This window comes from Apus apus, chromosome 2 (assembly GCF_020740795.1).
Source record: "Apus apus isolate bApuApu2 chromosome 2, bApuApu2.pri.cur, whole genome shotgun sequence".
NCBI lineage: Eukaryota > Metazoa > Chordata > Aves > Apodiformes > Apodidae > Apus > Apus apus.
The window spans coordinates 89487894-89506447 of record NC_067283.1 but is presented as its reverse complement, the minus strand read 5'-3'; the positions used below and the strand labels follow the sequence as shown (position 1 = coordinate 89506447).

Genomic DNA, 18554 nt, shown 5'->3' with positions numbered 1-18554 from the left:
CCTAGTACATTCATGTATATGCAGTTGCATTTTCTTTTTAAGGGAACTGCCTGAACGTTAGTAAGTGATCCAGCTGGTTTCCAGGTCTGTCCCTTCTCTTGACTAACTGCTCCAAGGAGCTTCAGGGCATTGCTGTGAAGTATACGTTAAATCTTTCTTTGTCATCTTTTCAGGCAGACTTGGTGTAATGCTTTGATAAAAGAAAAAATTAATAGAAAAATTGTGATTAATGATTAACTTCTGTATCTCTCTTGTCTCCTAGGCAACCCTCACAGTCAGAATATCAGCAGCAAACTGACATATGACACAATTGAGCATGTCCGATACAGGTAGACTAATCTTTCTTTCAGATGTTATATGATGCTTTTCATAGTCTTCATTTTGATTAGGCCTGTGCTGTTTTGATGACTTTGATGTGCTAGCATTTCTGAGGGTCATCTGTCATCTAAAGAAAACACCACACTTTTAAAACACAAGGTGCTTGGACAGTCAAGTGTTGGATAAATTCAGTTATATTTCTCCCAGATGCCCCAATTCTCTTAAGTCCTTTACTTAAATTAGTACTGTAATATAAGTCCACAGTTTTAATTAAGGTATAGAAATTGGATTCTCAAAAGCGATTATAAGATGGTGTGGTAAGATAGTAAGGTGTAGCTAAGTGCAAGGATATGGTTAAAATTCAGATGAATTAAATAGAGCATAATGGCTTCTGAGAATTTATAAAAAGTTCATGGGAGTGTGTACATTGCTTTACGGCAGGTACTTCTGTTGGAGTAATAAAATACCTTTTAAAGTAGTTTTAGTATAATTTTTAAGAGCAAAAAGAAAAGGAAAATGTAAAATTCAGCGCTGGGATTTCTGGGTATGGGAAGAAAGTGAATTGAATCTCTAAATAACGTACCCGCTGAAAGTCCAGGATAGAGTGTGCTGAAATTACAGTTCTTACTATTATATTTTACACCATGAGGAAATATACAACTTTGGTACTTGGTTATCAGATTTAGGGGTTTGTTTAAGATAACTTAGTATTTTATAAAATATGTTTTTATTGAAAAATATGTATGGTTTATTTCCTGGTTTTGATGGTGCTCTTTGTTTAAGGAAAGAAGTGTCAGGGATTCTTCCTTGTTTTATCATCTTCCTTAAAATCAAAGATTTCTTCAACACACATCACAGAATTCAAATTAGTAGCAGTGAAACTATAACAATAATGTGTAATGGTCACAGCTGTAATGAATAAAATCTGCCTGACACCTTACTGCTGCTTTTTCTCTGACTGCGCTTTTATGAGAATGTAAAAAAAAATAGATTTCTAACTGGAAGATGCTGCTGGATATAACCTGTCCCCCCTGCCCTGTCACCAACTTTCTGGAGCAAGTGTTTATTTTTGTTTCTCCTGCAACCCTCTCTTATGCTGTGCAGGATGACAACCTGTTAGTGTAGGGCCAAGTGAAATGACAGAGACTATCTATGCGGAATAGCTGTGTTCAAAAGCAGACACAGCCAGGTACAGCAATGCCTACACCCCTGTAGATTCTCCTGAGCACACCTGTGTGCTCACATGCAACGTTAGCATTCTGGTTGCCATTTGCACTCAGGGGTATTTCAGTGTCAACATTTAGCAGTTCTTCTGATGAAGGAACAGTAGAAAGTGTAGCTGTTCCTAGAATAAGGATTGTTGTACTCTGTGTTCTCCCTTGTTAGGGAGTAAGGAAATAGACTTCCAGCGTGTAACTTACATAGATTACTTCAAAAGAGCTAACATCTTCAGCTTGGATCTTGCTTTGAAGAAATATGAGACTCTTACAAGAGCAGGATGGGAGATGAGGAGAATCATACTAGTGTTTGTACTGGGTTTTCTGTTTCTTTGTTTGTTTGTTTTCTTTTTGGAGGGGAAAAAAAAAAAGCCCTCTGCATCCAAATGAACATTGTCAGTATTATACCTCACAGAATTTGTCATCTACACCTATTAGAAATTCAGTCATTATTCCCCAATAAAAATCTAAAAAGCATAGTCATCGAAAAGGTGCAGTCATGAAAGTTCAGAAAGAAAATGCCCCAAAACCACAGTCAGTAAGTCAGCTATCTAAAAGGCAATAAAAGTATATTAAAAAAAATCTATACTTTTATGCCATTGCAGCTAATCAAAATAAGTAATATGACAACACCAGGTGACCGGCATGTCTGTCCTGCATCAGAGCATATAGACTGGATCTCCTCAGTGAAAGAATAATTCAGGAGGTAGTTTTAGAAATCTTAAAATTAATTGCTTGCTTAGAATTCTGCTTTTGGCACATGGCTGCAGCCAGAAGTATGCTTTTTTTCAGTTTGACTCAAAGATAATACGATTTTCTGATGCGACGACACAAGCAACTAACTAAAAATAAACACAAAGCTTAATTTGTGATTTATATTTGTTGATTTTGGTGATAGGAGCATCAGAATAGACTTTCCTAATACACCAGTGTACATTCTTCTACAGTAAAAGGCTGAATGATTTGGTTTTGCCTTCAGATTTGCTTGATAGACAGAAACCACTCTTAGAACACGGATTTGCAAGAAAATAGCATAAATAATTAATTTCTCGAGTCAGTGGTTGTTTTCTATTATTTTCAAGTTACAATAATCAAAACAGATTGCTTTTTGACCAACTCAAGTACAATAAGAGTAAAAATAACTATTTGATTCTTAAAAACATTGCTTCACTTGAACTGCTGAGAGATTTTTAACATTGTGTGTATCTCTACATTAAGCATGGGTGACTCTGAGAAGAGGAAGCTAGAACTGTAATAAACCTTGGCTAGATGTATTAAATGTGTGCATCAAAAGATTATAGATCCTTTTTATGACTTTGCTTATGGATGTATGGAAATGCCATTGCTCCAGTTCCATACAACTAAACAACACTAGTGCAATATCTCCTTATGATGCTGCAGAGATAACGCAATTGAGAAATTCATTACCTGGAGTATTAAATAACCCTTTTCCCATATGCAAGCATTTTAAAATACTAGCTTTCTGAATATTTGAAAACATTGTCCTTCTGGATCTAACACTTGCAATAGAAAAATAGTGCAGCAGTGTCTTCTAACCAGAGCCAGACTGAAGTTTTGGTGTTATTTCATGTTTGTGATATACTTAAGATACACAGAATGATGGGGTTTTCATTTAAACACTGTGTTACTGAATTTAATAGAGTTTTGATGTTTATCCTTGAACTTTCAGGTACTGTGAAATGTTACAACTTAAGCATACTTTATGAATTCAAATAATTTTATTTTAGAAAAAGGAAGATGCTTCATCTAAGATTTCAGCACCAGGCATTTCCTAGATTGTGGCAATATTTGTACTATAGAATTTTCTCACTGAAGCTAAAAGGATTTGGCAGTGAGCTACATGCAATCAAGTTTAAATATAGAACCAAGAGCTGTATTTTGCTAAAAGCTTCTCTCAAAATATGCCATCTCGATGAACTATAAAAGTAGAGTAATCTCTGTGGCATGTGCATACAAAGGACAAAAGGTGCAGCAGCCATGCAGAAAAAGAATGTAAATAGCTTGGTATTTAAAAAAAATAGTTGCTTCTGTGGTGAAACACACAGGTGGTACCAGAATTTGTGAAGGAAACAATCTTCTAAATACTATTTATAATTTCATTTAACTTGTATTTGTAGAGATTGTTTCATGATAACAAGGTAAAGCTTTGCAATCTTTCTCTAAGCATCATACCTTGCTTATGAAGTAAGTTTCCATTCCAAGTCTTTTTTTTTTTTTTAACTATCACATGTTCGGAAATGGTGATATGCAGGAGAAGATAAGAATTTTTGCTGTATTCCCAGGGGTAAGCAATTCTGTGTCTGAAAACAGTAATGTTAGAACTGCTACATACATGAAAATTGGTTGACCTTTCCTACACAGTAAGAAATAGTAGATATGGTATCTGCTTAGTATTGATTTGTCCTTTGCAAAGGTCATCAACAGGAAACTGTATGGATGACTGACATCTGAGTGCTGTGTCCTGTCCTCCTTAATGGTACCTATCAATTTGAAAACCTTGTTTCAAAACTAGGATGGTTCAGCCCTTAGGCATGCTGGTTTTATAATGCCATTTGCAAAGGCTGCTTTTCCTGGTCCTGTTCACTTGCCATGGCAAGTCTGAAATACCACAGTTGGTGAAGTCTAGCAAAAGGAGACAGTGCTCACAGGAGTGACTGTACACAGCAAATGGAAGAAGCATTAGAAGATAATTATAAGTAATGGATGGGGTTTTTAAGAGTTAGATAATGGGCAAGAAGGGTGATCTTTTTCCTCGTGGTAATGATTTGATGTAGGTGTGCAATGAAACAACTCCAGTGTGCCCACAGTGAGCTGGCTGATATCCTGACTCTGTGCTGTGTTATGCCCTGAACAACAGAGCAATGGCTGTGGTGCAGATTCTTGTTTTCTCCTTGGTCCCACCCAGCCTTTTATACAACTGTGGGAACCTGTTTTTTTTTTCTTCTTAGCACTAAAAGAAACAAATGTAGTGGGATGGACAGTAAACTTAAAATTAAGACAAAGGATTACATTTTATAAACAGTTGCTTCTAGGAGTCAATCCATTACTTTTCATGGGTTTACTTTCTTGCAGTCCTATGCAGAAAAAAAAAGGCAGCTTCTGGACAGGGTAACAGGTGCTGATTTTTTTAATGAGTTGGGAGACTGGTTTAAAACCCAATATAATTGGTCGGTTTGAGTTTGGAACTTTGCTCCTGGACTTTCATCTCTGCTTTAATAAATTAATTAACCATTAACTTGATACACTGAAGCTTTAAAAATGAATTTGCTAATACTGCTGTAACTCTTGTGGTAGGCAGCTTTGTAACTTCATGGTTTGTATGAAGAGATTGCAGTAAATAAAATTTGTGCATTCATGGTCTTGTTCTTTAAGTAGTCTTTGTTACAAAGAAAGCAAAATCTGGAATGCTTCATTTATTGAAAGAAAGAAATATTACACTGGAATAAATTAAAATCTGGAGACCAAGATTGCTAGTTTATGAACACAAAAGATGAAATGCTTCTGGGCAATTCTGTGTTTAATTTGTATGTGTGGTTAGGGGGTGTTTGGCAAAGATATTTGAAAAAGGGTGAACACAACTTTCAATTTTTTCCCTTCCCAATTCAGAAAAAAAACCTCAGGAGTCTGCTTTTATAATATGGCTGTGACAAAGAAGCAATGGAGACTAAGTTTCAAAGTGATCTTGCTATGCCATTACTCTCTGAGTAACATTCAGAGTAGGGAGAGTGGTACAGGCTCACTTGGATTCAGGCCACCATATTAGCTTATGTTTTTTAAGTGCACATGGCCTTGCTGCCACCTCAGCTACTGTTTTGTCAGGGACCTGATGGCCTCTGTGTCTGCAGGGAAGCCTGCAAGAGGACATCTCAGTTGATGAATGAGATACTCCAATTGGAACAAAATATATTGGTAAAAATAGTGACATTTCCCCAATAAAAATTCCATTTTCCCCTTCTCTTCATGTCTTTGCCTCCTTCAGGGTTTCTTTGGAAGTTTTTTCCCTCTCTAGGCTGTACAATACTTGTAGAAGAAATGCAGCGTTCCTCCATCTTCTGGATTTGTAGTTGCTTGCTAGGAAGCAGGATAGTGAGACACCAGTCTGTGGCTCTTCTGGTAAGACTTGTTGCCCTGGCTATTTAGTGAGGTGTAACGTAGTCCCTCTACCTGTTGGGAGCCCTAGCAGTCCATTTGACAGCTGCAGAGGAATCTGACCTCTTCATTACTGACCTAGATGATTATTTGTATTTTAAATAAGGCTTGCGAAAGACCAGATATTTAGCACTAAAGTAATTTCTGCCACCCCCTTCATGCACTTGTCGTGCTTGACAATTTTGCTTTGACTTCAGTGCAGTTCTGTTTCTCAGTGTAAGTTATGTAGCATTGAATTGTTCCATTTCTGCAAACTCCAGTTTCAGAATTTGAATGCCAGCTTATGTTATGTATGTTGTCCAAAATTCAGCTGATATTTTTTCTCATATCTATTTTTTTTTAAGACTGCAGATACTTTTCTGCTCTACCATATGAAACTTACGCAGTGATCCTCTATTAAAATCTACACAACTGATTAAGTTGTGTAATGAAGTTTGACCTGTGCTGTTTATACCTTATGTTTTTTATATATTTATACACACACACACCCTGAAAAAGATGAATTCATCTGTGTTTTCAGAAGCACAGAGATAATTTGTTACTGCATCTTTTAAAGATGTCTCTAATGATCTTTCAGTGAAGTTAGCAAGCCAAGTATTGAGCTCCATTTTGAATCTTACTCATTTCACTTACAAAGCAATCTGAGTACTCAATCTGTTGTTATAATTAAGCTGTTGAAGAGACTCTACAGCATTTCCAAGGGCTTCCCTGGTGGCATCTGTGTCTCCACAAATTTGAAATTGCTGGTGTCACTTCTGCTGAAAAGCAGTTTGCTACCTGAGCCGCACCTTGCTGCAGTTTTAACCAGCAAACTTGAGTCCTTAAACAGCCATTGTTTGCCTTATTAATCTTTTTTCCTCTTCCAAAAGCATGTCAATTCTGACTCTACTTACTGCTGTCTTTCCTCAGCTCTTTAGTACTGTTTTTGTTGCACACACTTCATGATCCTGTTTTGATTTTGAGCACTTTAACACTGGTAATCACTGAAATGTTTGCATTATAAAGTCCTCCTAAGTGAATAGCTATTAGTGTCGCTTACCATTTTTATCATTGTGAACAGAGGCTAGGTAGTTCATGCCATATTATTTACATCTTGAATATATATATATATTTCTAAATTATTGGTGAACTTCTCATGACTATGAGGATTTATTTAGGAACATCATTATTTTTTCTCCAGAGGCAGTTACGATCTGCAAGTAGTGGTAACTTTGGGGGCAGGTGACTCTGAAGTGTTTAAATGATTTATTTATGTATTTATTCTCTCATTTGTGATGTAGCCTGAGAATTATCTTCTGTCCCTGTTACATCAAGTGTAACTGTGGCTGTCTACTCATCTCTACTAATGCCTTTGGCTTTTATGTGTTGTTCCAGATTATCTGTAGCTCATCCAGTCTTCTTACAGATAGAGCAAACATGCTTGCTTTGCCAAACCATGGCACATATGCTCAGCTTTCTCTTTCTCTAATGAACAAGTTATTTACAGCACCCATGCTAGATGCTATAGTTCTAGCTCTGTGGGTTTTTTTTCTGTTTTCCTCCCCTCAGCAACCTGCTGTCTTGCTGAAATTCTCAGTTAATATCCCACGGCTGTTAGTGGTTGTAGCCTTTTTTTCTCCTCACAACACTGAGAACCCACTTGGCCATAGGCAGATACCAGCTAGCTGTGCTCATTAAATATAAAACGGCTTGTTACTGAGGACATTGCTGCCCTGATGAAAGTTGGAATCTTTTAGTGGCAACAAGCAGGGCAGCTGCACAGCTTCCAGGCTGCCTGGAGACACCAGAGGGAGCGGAGACAGCAGGAGCATTACAGCAGCAGTGTTGGGCAGAAGAATCTAAGTAAGCAGAACAGGGAGTACAGGAGGAGGAGCAGTAACTGGCAAGAGATAATGACGTGGTGCAAAATGGCCACCTTCACCTGAGCAGGGATGAAATGAGAATGTGAAGGCCCAGTAAGGGTTTTAGGGTGCCAGATCATAAATATATCCCAGCTGGTATGATTCAAAGGTGTAGGCATGCAGGGGTTTTGTGTCTCATCTGCTACTATGAGGTACTTTTAATCTACTATTTGTGATATTTCCCTAGTGGAAGGGCTAGAAAATTCCCTCTTCCACTGGCTTATGGGAAGGGAGTATCCTCTTTTTTTCTGCACCAGATTTTCTGTTACTTATAGGCTTTTTTGGTTTTTTGAACCGTTAACCTCTTCTAATGCATGCATGCATGTAGAAACCTGACCCATTCTTTTGCTTTCGTAGGTCAAACATGGTAAGTTCCTTTAGGGTTTACTTCCAAGGTGTATTTTTCATCCTCCATCCCAATCTCATGGGTCATGTCTCTGGGCTTGTTCTGGATTGCCTTCATGTTTCTGAAATGTGTAGCTCAAATAAAATGGGGTCATTGAAATAAGTCCTGCAGTATAGCAGTCAAGTGTATGGTAATTGAGACAGAATAAAAGATTCTTCAATGGTGATGTGACCTGATTAAATGTTCTGGATGCTAGGAGAAGACAAAAAGTATTTTAAAATGAAGGGAATGACACCAGCATTTCACATTAATAGAGGAAAACTGCAGGCACAATGGATTTCCAGAATTAAGGAAAGCACATCTTTGTGAGGATTCTTCTAGAATGTAATCAATTGATTGGAAGATGATTCTTCCTGTTTGTTTTTTGTTCTGAAATTACATATTAGGCTGAAAATGTGGTCCATAATCTGGTTGATACTGATATGAATGAAGCAAAAATGAAAGAAAACTGTGAGGTTTTGTATAGAACGGTGTTGTGTAGGAAACCACATTGACTTGAAGAAGAGAAAATTATTTGATTCACTTGATCACCTTGAGTGTTTAATTCTTTGAAGCTAAATGCAGTAGTTTTCACTGATAGTTTGAAAATACGCAGCACATAAGTGCCTAAAACTCACATACACCTTTACAATATATGCTGGCAATACTGATGAGTTCCTTCTAACTTTCTTCATTCTTTCTTTTGTTTCTCTGCTTATTTCATTGATTCAAGTTTCTCACCTGTTTTAAACTTTCTATTTCTAATACGAAAGTTATAAGAAGAGAGAATGTCCTTGAAATTAAAGGGTGCCTTTAAGAAGCAGCATGAGGCATGGTAAGATACAGGAATATGAAAGATAAATGAAGAAAGACTTTAAACAGAGCTGTCTCCTTTATATTAAGGTTAATAATGTCTAGTGAATCCAGGTTTAATTTGCTAGATTTTATTAGTATATTTGATAATCTGTCAAGGCAGAAGAAAATTGCATCATTAGTAGTATTGAGTGCCAGCTCAATCACGTGTTGCTAATACTTTAGAATTTACTGCAGCCTTTTGGATGGTGAGACTGTTTTGTAGGAGTAAGATGTATATGCTTTGGATTTTATGAAGACTCCCCAGGCTTGTAATGAATCCAGTGTTCACAGTCAACAGTGTTTGAAAGATCTCTTCTGCACTCAGGCTTTTCTCAGCACTCATCTTACTACTGCTTTCCATTTGTCTTTGCCTTTCTAAAGGTGTTTGGTATTTCACTACATTTTTTTTGCACAATACCTGTCATGCAGTAAAGGAGGTTTTAGAGATATCATAGCAATCTGTCAATGTTCACAGACCAGATTTTTCTAACTTTTGAGTAAACTGTGTATGAAATCAGTGTTGTGTTGCAGGAAGCAAATAAACACCACCAAAAGACCAATAATGATGAAAAATACTAAAAGTGACCTCTGGAATATAATGCTGAGGCTTTAATGCTAACAAGGAAAGCACTCTGCAGCAGAGGTGCAAGGCAGAATCCTAGTTTCTTTTGCCCTGCTAAGAAAAATTCACTGACCTGTTAGTTCCAAAATCCTGGTGCCAAAATTCTGTGTGGTGTCCAACTCAGCCATCTCTTTTAGGATGCTGGCTCTCTGGTGAGACTCCATTTCACTCACTGTACATGCCAAGTTCCTTGCACAAGGAGAATGGGACCTGCCTGCCAGTAAGAATTTTTCTGAAGATGCTTACAATCTTGCTGTAAATTCATTAAAGCTGAAGGCTGTTGTTTTTTTTCCACACAGATCTGACTTCCTTTGGAAGTGAAAACTAGAATTCAAAACATTTAGACAAGAGTCATTCTAGCCCTGCAGGGCTGGAAACTCTTTAATCTGATGCTGATGTGGTCCCTGAAGTTTCCCTGTACAAGCTTACTAGATAGTAGCTGTCTGGTGTTCCAAGGACTGAACTGCAGGCCACAGATAGGATTTTTAATTATGCCAGCATGCTTGAAGTGAACTCCATTAATATTGTAGGGTCATGGATGGGAGTCAAAGAACTTAAGGTCACTCAAATAATCACCATCAAAGATATTAGAAAAAGTGATTTTAATATTCATTTGTAAAAGCACGACTGTTTGATGGCAAGTTTTACTATATGGAAGAAACACAGAGAGGCTGGAATCATGTTGGAGTGATTTATACAGGGATCAGGAGAAATTCTTTATACAGAGATAGAGGTGATTGAGTCAGGGTTGGGTTGGAATGATTTATACAGGGATCAGGGAAAGAGAATGAGGGGTGCCCTCCCTCTGGGCCACGAGGTTCAGTAAGGACCCCTTTGCTTTCTGAAATCCTTCTCAGAGAAGATTCTAGGTGCAGCTGGATCCAGACTTATTCCCAGACTTGGTTCGTTATTTATGTCTAATAAAAGGGTAAGGAAAACTTCCCATTTTGTCACAAGAATCAGAGTGGACCCTGTCACTCTTTTCCTTGAAACGAGTTTTAAAACTGTCAGCAACAGGTTACCTTAGACAAGGAAGAAGTCTGAACAACCATGATATAGGTCAGGTAAGTAAAGTTACCTGAGCCAAAATGAGTAGGAGCAATGCCTTTCCTCTCTCCTACTTGGCCGACATAGCTGCTCAGAGGAAAGAAGAGGGCCTCTGACCTTCCAGTAGCACTTTCCAGCTGTATTGAGTGGCTATTTCAGTAAATGGGATGCTGCTGGTTCTCTTCAAGCCTCCCTTTTTCTCCCATGGGTAGAAGAAAGTTTTACTATGTACCAGCCTTGCAGGGCACAGTCTCAGCCATATGCATTGTCTGAAGACAGTGCACAAGGGTAAATTCCTGTCAATCAGTGAGAAATCCCTGTTTTGTGTGATACAGTCCAGTAATGAGTTTAATATGCTGCTTCATTTGTGAGAGGAAAATAAAATAACCTGGTGCACTTGAGAGGCACAGGTGCAAGCAAGGAAGTTCTCTAGTTTTTCAACACCTTGAGCCGTACCTGTGAAAATTTAAAATCAAGGATAGTAGCTCACAGTAGCGGGTCAAATCCAAAAGTCTTCATCTGAAAAAGCATAGAACATTCACAAACTGCTCCAAGTTTATCTGACCATGTTTGCCTATTTAAACATCCAAATGGGACGGGATCGCTATAGCAAATAGTAGTGGCACTTAGTGTTTGTAATGAACTCCAGAATGAGTTTGATGAAGTATGCTTTCAGTATAAATTGAAGTTAAGCTGCACTGCCAAAATGTGATATTATAGGCAGTATTCTTAACAATGAAGTGCAAATGAAATTCTGCCTGCTTTTAATTAAGTACGCACACACTCCACTGAGTTTTGGAAATTTAATTCTCTTAATCTGAAGTCTCAGGCCCTGAACAGCTATTGTAATTTGAAAGATAGTGCTGGTATGTTCCAGGGCTGTTTGTGCTTAACAAAATACCTATGCTGTTTTCTTTTGTAAATTTGGGGCTCCCTTTGATTTTGGGTTTTTTTTCTATTATGTGAAAAATGAGCACAGATAACCTTCCTGGTTGTGGCACATGAAAGTCAGAGCTGTAAGCACGTGTATGAAGGAAAGAGATAAGGCACCTGGATTCTGTTCTTGCTGCTGAGGGGCTGTTGCTTGTCCCATGTGGACGCTGCAGTGAAGTATGTTGCTGTATGTGAGGAAGGCGTGGTTGGCAATTCAGAGCTGTCACAGGCCTTCCAAAGTCAGAATGGATTAACCACAAATTCTTGCTGGGAAGGTGCCCTGCTGTTTTTAAACTGTGTGGCCTTGATAAAAGGCTGGAAAGCCAAGTGACCGAAGATTTTCCGATGGACAGATTGTAAGGCTTGGAGGAGAGATTCCCCTGACAAAGTCTCCTACTAGATGTAATACGTTTACACATAGCAGTGCTAATTACTTCATTCTCAGTGTTGTGAGGAGATTTGTGCAGCTGATTGAAAAGGGGGAAAAAAAGGCAAAGTAACTCAGCAGTTGTGTAATACTGTGCTTTGACTTTTGTGCCTTTTGAGAGAAATTAATATATGCTTCATCCTTTTCCACAGTAATTTCATTATCTTATGATTCAACTTACTACAAAAACAAAGATGGATATAAACTCATTTAAGAGTGAGAAATACAATTTTATTTGATATGAAGTAATGTCTGGTTAATTAGCTAGTATGTAAAAAGTGTTGATGTTTCTTGAGTTTGGTATAGTCACATTTAAATTATTTTATGGTGGGTTTTGCATAAAAAGACCTGCATTCAAACCATTTCAGAACCATATATAAGAAGTGGCAATCTTTTTGAAAATGTTTATATGTGGCAGAGATGATTTGGAGTCATCTCAGTTGTATTTTCACAGCCTAAAGTAATTTTTGACCTTCATTATAAGTAATTTAAAAACAGTGGCATAAAACATTTTCTATGTCACTTGCTTGACTTTCATTTTCAAGTCTAATTGAGATTTACTTGCAATGAATTTGAGCTCTCAGATCACTTAAACCATTACTATAGTAGAAGCACTCTGCCTTTAGGGTGTACTTGTATTTCTACATTAGCAGAATTGTATTTTATACCTGTACAATGAAATTCCCCATATCAAACTCAAATAAGAGAAAGGGAAAATAATTTTTTTTTTTTTCCTCCCTCTTTCTACACGGGAAAATTTTGCTGGTGTGGCTGTGTTGATTGGTAATCATATGCCTGACCAAAATAGTTGCTATGGCAGTACAATTAGGTAAATATGGAATTCAGCATTTAGGGAAACTATATTCAACATAAGTTTTAAAAAAATCAGAGTTATAGTGTTCAATTAACAGCTTAATGGACCTTTACCTCTTCTAGCGAGTCATTTTAAATGAGACAGATTGCTTGGCAATGTTTAATAAAAAGTTTGATTACATACAGTGTGTAAAATGAAGACTTTAAAATTAAGCATATTCAGAAGCAATTTCTCTCAAGCACATGTGGGTTGCTAGTAAAAGAGAGCGTGTGTGAACTTGATAACTTAGAATATAATTACTGAGGTGCAAAGCATATTGGAAGTCATTTAAAATTTGTGAATGGTGGTTCTGTAGGAAGGTTCAATCACAGCAAAATATAAAGGTTGCTAAACTTGTTTTTATAACTACAGTGAAAGAAATTGTTCTGATGATTTCTTCTTCCTAGTATGCAGTTCAGCATCGCTTTCTAGAAGGAAAAGAAAAAACAGCAATATACAGTTTGTTGGACAGAGGCCAGCAGGCTTATCTTTCATTCATTCTGACGTGGCAAAGAGTTTGAAGACAGCTTTTAAGTGAGTTATGACATAAGTCGTACTCTACCAGCTTCAGTAGCGTGCTGCTACTCTCTCATGGCCTCCTTCCATGCCTCTTCTGGAAATTCAGCCTCAGTACCAGAGCCAGCAGACTGGAGCTGCTGACAGTGATAGTTTTAAGTCCAGATGCTGGATGTGGTGCTGAAGCAGTGTAGACGGATATATATACGCTCAGTGCCAGCTGTGGAAAAAAATGGGTAGTTTTTAGCAGGCAGCAGGGCAGACATCTGGAGGTGGTCAAACCCTCTCCTGACAGATAATAATGGCTGTGGCATGTCATATGCCTAAGATCCCTGTTAGGTTGGTGTCCTGTCTGAAAGTGGGTGTGTAACATAGCAACTACTTCTCTGGAATGAGTCTTTTTGTCAGTGCTCTGAGTGGATCTTCAAATTGCTTCAGACTTTCCCTGGTGGATCTGGAGCTGGAATCCTGGGTGCCAACAGCTTTCAGAAGGTTTTACACCTGGGCACAAAGTTCTTGCCTGTCTCACACATTATTCCCACTGTTAATGGTACTGGGGGAGATGTGGTAGATGGTTTTTGACTGTATGTTTGAGTCTAGCACAGGCAAAGTGTGTTGCCCAGAAAAAGCTACTCATACAATGTAAAGAAGAAATTAGTATCTTAAATTCTTCCTAGCAAATTGTGAGAAGATTATTGCTGTGGTATGCAACATTTTAAGGTCTGTTAGACCTATTAGAAAATGAATACATCTTCCTCCCATGCATTGGTAGTAAAACTGCCTCTGAACTTTCTGAACCTATAGTTTGATAAGCACAATCTGTTACATGCTAATAGTATTATATTTGCTTATTTATGTAGGTAATTTTAAATGGAACCTCTCACCATTGTACTAGGTGCTTTGCAGAAAAATCAAAAACATAAATTGCATAAGCTACCTGCAGTGGGTACAGTAAACTAGGGCTGGTGATAAAAATGACCACCAAAGCATGTAGCAGAGTTATCTGAGATAAAACTAAAGGCAGAGAAAGGAATGCAAGTAAGAAGGGGAGAAGTGCTAGTCAGATGCAAAATTAAATAGTGAGTCTGTGTATTCTGTTCTAGATACCAGCAGCAGTTCGTACCAGGTAAAGACCGGGTGGAGAGGAGGGGGACAAAACTGCTCAGAGGGCTGGAGCACCTCTCCTATGAAGACAGGCTGAGAGGGCTGGGGCAGTTCAGCTGGGAGAAGAGAAGGCTTCAGGGAGACCTGATAGCAGCCTTTCAATACTTAAAGGGGACCTATAAGAAAGACGAGGACAAACTTTTTAGCAGGGCCTGTAGCCATAGGACAAGGGGTAATGGTTTTAAACTGAATGAGGGTAGATTTAGACTAGATTTAAGGAGGAAATTTTCTCCAATGAGGGTGGCAAAACACTGGAACAGTTTGCTCAGAGAGGTGATAGAATCCCCATCCCTGGAAACATTCAAGATCATGGGACTCTGAGCAACCTGATCTAGCTGAAGATGTCCCTGCTTACTGCAGGGTCCCTTCCAACTCAAACCATTCTATGATTCTATGATGAACTGGAAATAGGGTTCTAGTAAATTTAATAATGTATTTTCTATGTTTCTGGAACAGATATTTAGCCACTCTGGTTTAGATATTTACTCACAGGTTTATCTGCTTATTTAATAGCAATGCAAAGTGATTATTATCTTTTCCTTCTGCTACTGTGGGTAGGTGATCTGACTACAGGAAAGAGCTTTGCTTGACAGATCAACATTGAATACAGAACCCTGTTTTTGTGTTCTTTTCTGCTTGTGTACTGCCTGTGTTGTAGCTAGAAGTCTGTGATGTGAAGGGAAAAAAAAGCCCAAATTCAAATATGTGGGTAGTAGGCTACTGAGAAGGAGGACTTTTTGGTCTTTACATATGCAATCTGTTTCTGTGGAGCAGACTGAGATGAGAGGCCTTAACATAATCTTGAAACCCTGGAAGGCTCTAAAACTTTTATGTGGCATTATGTTATTTATATTGGTTATGTTTTTCTCCACTCCCCTAGCTGACCCTTTAAACTGAAATTTTAGAAGAAATTCTAGTTGAGAAATTTCTCAGCCATTTTCATAGGTTTTTGCTGCTGAGCTCCAGATGTTAGGACTTTTGACATTCTTTTCTCTCCTCTAGCTTCATTACATGGGCTAATGCTGATCTCTTTTTATTATTGTACAGAAGTAGTCATTCTATAAGGAGAAAAGACATTGCCATTCATCACTGTTTTCTGCAATCTTAATTTTTTTCCTCCTTGTTTTTTATCTAAAGTGTTATTTTCTCACTACGTGGGCAGCACTGTTTTTACCTGACAGTTTTAGCTCCTTAGCACCTCTTTGATTATGTCCCTGTCAGTTGTATTACTTCAAGTCATACTTCCCAGCTAAAAACAACTATATGAGCTTGATTATGTCCTAATATTGTTTATGTAAAATATATCTTCAAATCAACTCCACTGCTTCTGTAGAACTGCCAGAAAAGCAACAGCCCTTACTTTCTATCCAGGTGCCTGATTTCAAAAGATTTGAAAGGGATTCTATGGACATAAAATTGTATAATGGCAGCAGACATTTACAAAAAACTTTTGCATTGAATAAACTGGTAATCAAAACAGTAACTAAACAAACCCAAGCCCCAGAGCAGAATTTAAGATTCCTGCATCTCTGCCTCTATGGGACTCTTGTCCTGTGCCTGCTCCTGTATCTTTTATCAGTGCAAAGAGACTTGGCTCTGTCTTGGCTAGGAGGAGGACTCCTAGCACTGACTGTAAAATTAAACAGAGATTGTGAGTGTTATAGCTCACAGCTGTGACTTCTGCTCCCAAGAGAAAACCTGACATAGTAGCTGTAAGTATTGGGAGACTTGCAGTATCTCCCTTTTCTTTTTTGAAAGCTTCTGGATTGGCAGTACTAGTGAAGAATACAGTATGCTTGTTAGTAGGCTTGAAATGGCATTTGGCTGGACTGCATGGTACTGGTGTGTGGCTTGGCTACTGGCAGACAGTATGCTTCATGGAAGCAGCTTGCCCACTTTTTTCCCTACCGGTGGTACTTATTTGGGTCTATTTCAACTGCAACAGAGAAATCCAGCATCTGTTTTTCCCTATACTGTAAGTCTCTGAAACTTCTTCCCATCAGTCACACTGATTTGAAATTTGACAGCATCCTGAGGAAGACTGAGGTAGAGATACTACCAGAGGTCATGTCATGGCATAAAGTTACTCCCAATCCCCCCAAGGGGCTAAAATTATCACTGGGGCTTGGCTTTCTGATCCTTTTTGAGTTTTTACTGTGACAATTTGCTTGTAACAACAGAACAGAGAAGTTGCACCAACAACAGGTAGTCGAGGTTGGATAATTGGAGGGAAGAGAATGCATGCAATAGAAAAAGTAGAAAGAATAAAGTAGATCCTGTGTGTGCAAGTCAAGTGGAAGCCCCAAAAAGTATTTTCCTAAGCAGTCTTTTCTGCCTGATTTGGGCCAAGAGTTTGAAATTTCATTTTTCCCCTAGTGATGCCACTAAACATTGGTTGAGAAACTTGGTCCCTAAAATACTGCTTTTATCCAATTCATATTAGTTCTATGGGAAACAAGTACAAAGTGGAGGAAGAAGACAGATGTACGTTTTCTCTATTGGTCTCTGGGATTCACATGAGCTTCCTGTTCTCTGTCTTGCAGACATGGGAGTTTCAGCTCAGTATCTTGCATCATAAATACAGTGGTTCATTTTGTAATGAGGTTTCAGCTATTCTTTTTCCCTCTCCTAGTGTGTTTAGGTTTATCATGTATGAGACATGGAAAACAAAATCACAAACACTTGTGTTTTCAAGAAACCCTGTTCTCCCCAAGTCCTTTCCTGTGCAACATTTGGTTTTGTAGAAAACCTGAAACAGTTATCTGTGAAGTTTTCTTATTTGTATAACTGCAAAGACTCATAGTACCTGGAAGATATACCCCCGTGGGACTGTTGCAGTATCGGAGTTAGTCTGTTTCTGCCTAAGTCACAGGAATTGGTTTGCTGCCAAGCACAGGAAGACATTCACTGTTGTTCTGGTAAAATATTTTAGCCTTCAAATGTACCTAATATGTAAAGGTGATTTTAATAGTGGATACATAAATGGATACAGTGTCTGGGTTTTTAGCCAGTGAGAACCGATCCAAACTTGTCTTTCTTTTGTCACTGATTTTGAATTTAATTATCTACAGGTAAGCACCTCAGATTGATCACACAATATAAATGCCCTGCAGCTCTGAGCACAAGTGATTGGATGGTAGCAATTGGACTGCTTACATGTTTTGAACAATAGCTGCAAGTCTGTGTGTGTAAATAATGAAGGATCCACATTTTTAATGAGAAAACTTCACTTCAGTTTTTATCCTCTGTTCTACATACACAAAACCAGAGAGACTGTACTGCTGTAAGTGGCCTCTAATTTCTCTTGATAGCTCGTGTTCAGTTGTCAGTATTTCTTCACGTACTCACTATAGGCTGGACACGCTGTAAGAGGAGGAGATAGGCTATTTTGTTAACTTGTGCGTGGAAATCTGTGCAGAAGTTATGCAATGGATTGTCTCCCAAACTGCCTGAGGCTGTGTTGGCAGTACCAAATATATACTAATATCCTTTCATCTGATCTCGTTATCTTTCATAAGCTCAATGAACCACAAAGGGGTTTCTTTTTGGAAGAGAGCTGAGAGGCGTTAGAGATATTATAAATTATAGTAATTAATAATCTTATTTAAATTAGAGTGGCTTGTTATTACCATAACCAAAGAAGAAAGCAAAACCACGTGACAAATGCTCAGGTATGTGCATTATCTGAAAAAACTTTCACTTCCTTGTTCCTGTACAATATTTGAGTTTATTTGAGCAAGGAAGAAGACAGAGAATATAAAGCCTTGTGCAGTGCTGGAGTATCTGGTTAAGAATGCCTAGAAACTTCCTACCATCTGAAGCATGCCAAAGTCAGTTATTTTTAGAAGGCTTTCTGGGAGCCACAGAGCTTGTGGAGATAAGGGTTGGAGAATCCCCAGTTTTCAAAAGGATTTGCAGAGTAACAGGAAAACTTTCCATCAAAAACAACGATATGCTTCTTTCTTCTGCTGACAGAATTCAGATAGGGGATTGGAGGAATCCTGTAGATTTTCCAAAAGCTGTTGCTAATACATTACTGAGTCTCATACAGTTCTGGCATTGTTCGGGTTTATGTTTCAGTAACAGAAATTATTTTTAAATGACTTCCCAAAATCTCTGCCTTGCTTGATTTCAAATACGGTAGAG

General features: G+C 38.2%; 1 protein-coding gene across 3 annotated transcripts in view; it reads left to right on the top strand.

Annotated features, from left to right (window-relative positions):
* Window positions 1-18554, top strand: part of MOCOS (molybdenum cofactor sulfurase) — a 219414-nt gene that overhangs the window by 22280 nt on the left and 178580 nt on the right. For 2 of the 3 annotated variants that reach the window (XR_007888640.1, XM_051610814.1), the window contains exon 3: window positions 263-329. Coding sequence is in view for 1 of the 3 variants with exons in the window: in XM_051610814.1 (XP_051466774.1) it covers window positions 263-329 (67 nt within the window). In the remaining 2 variants the exon portion in view is untranslated. Of the gene's footprint in view, window positions 1-262; window positions 330-18554 lie in introns of those variants that run through there. The other variant, XM_051610816.1, reaches the window with a different exon arrangement.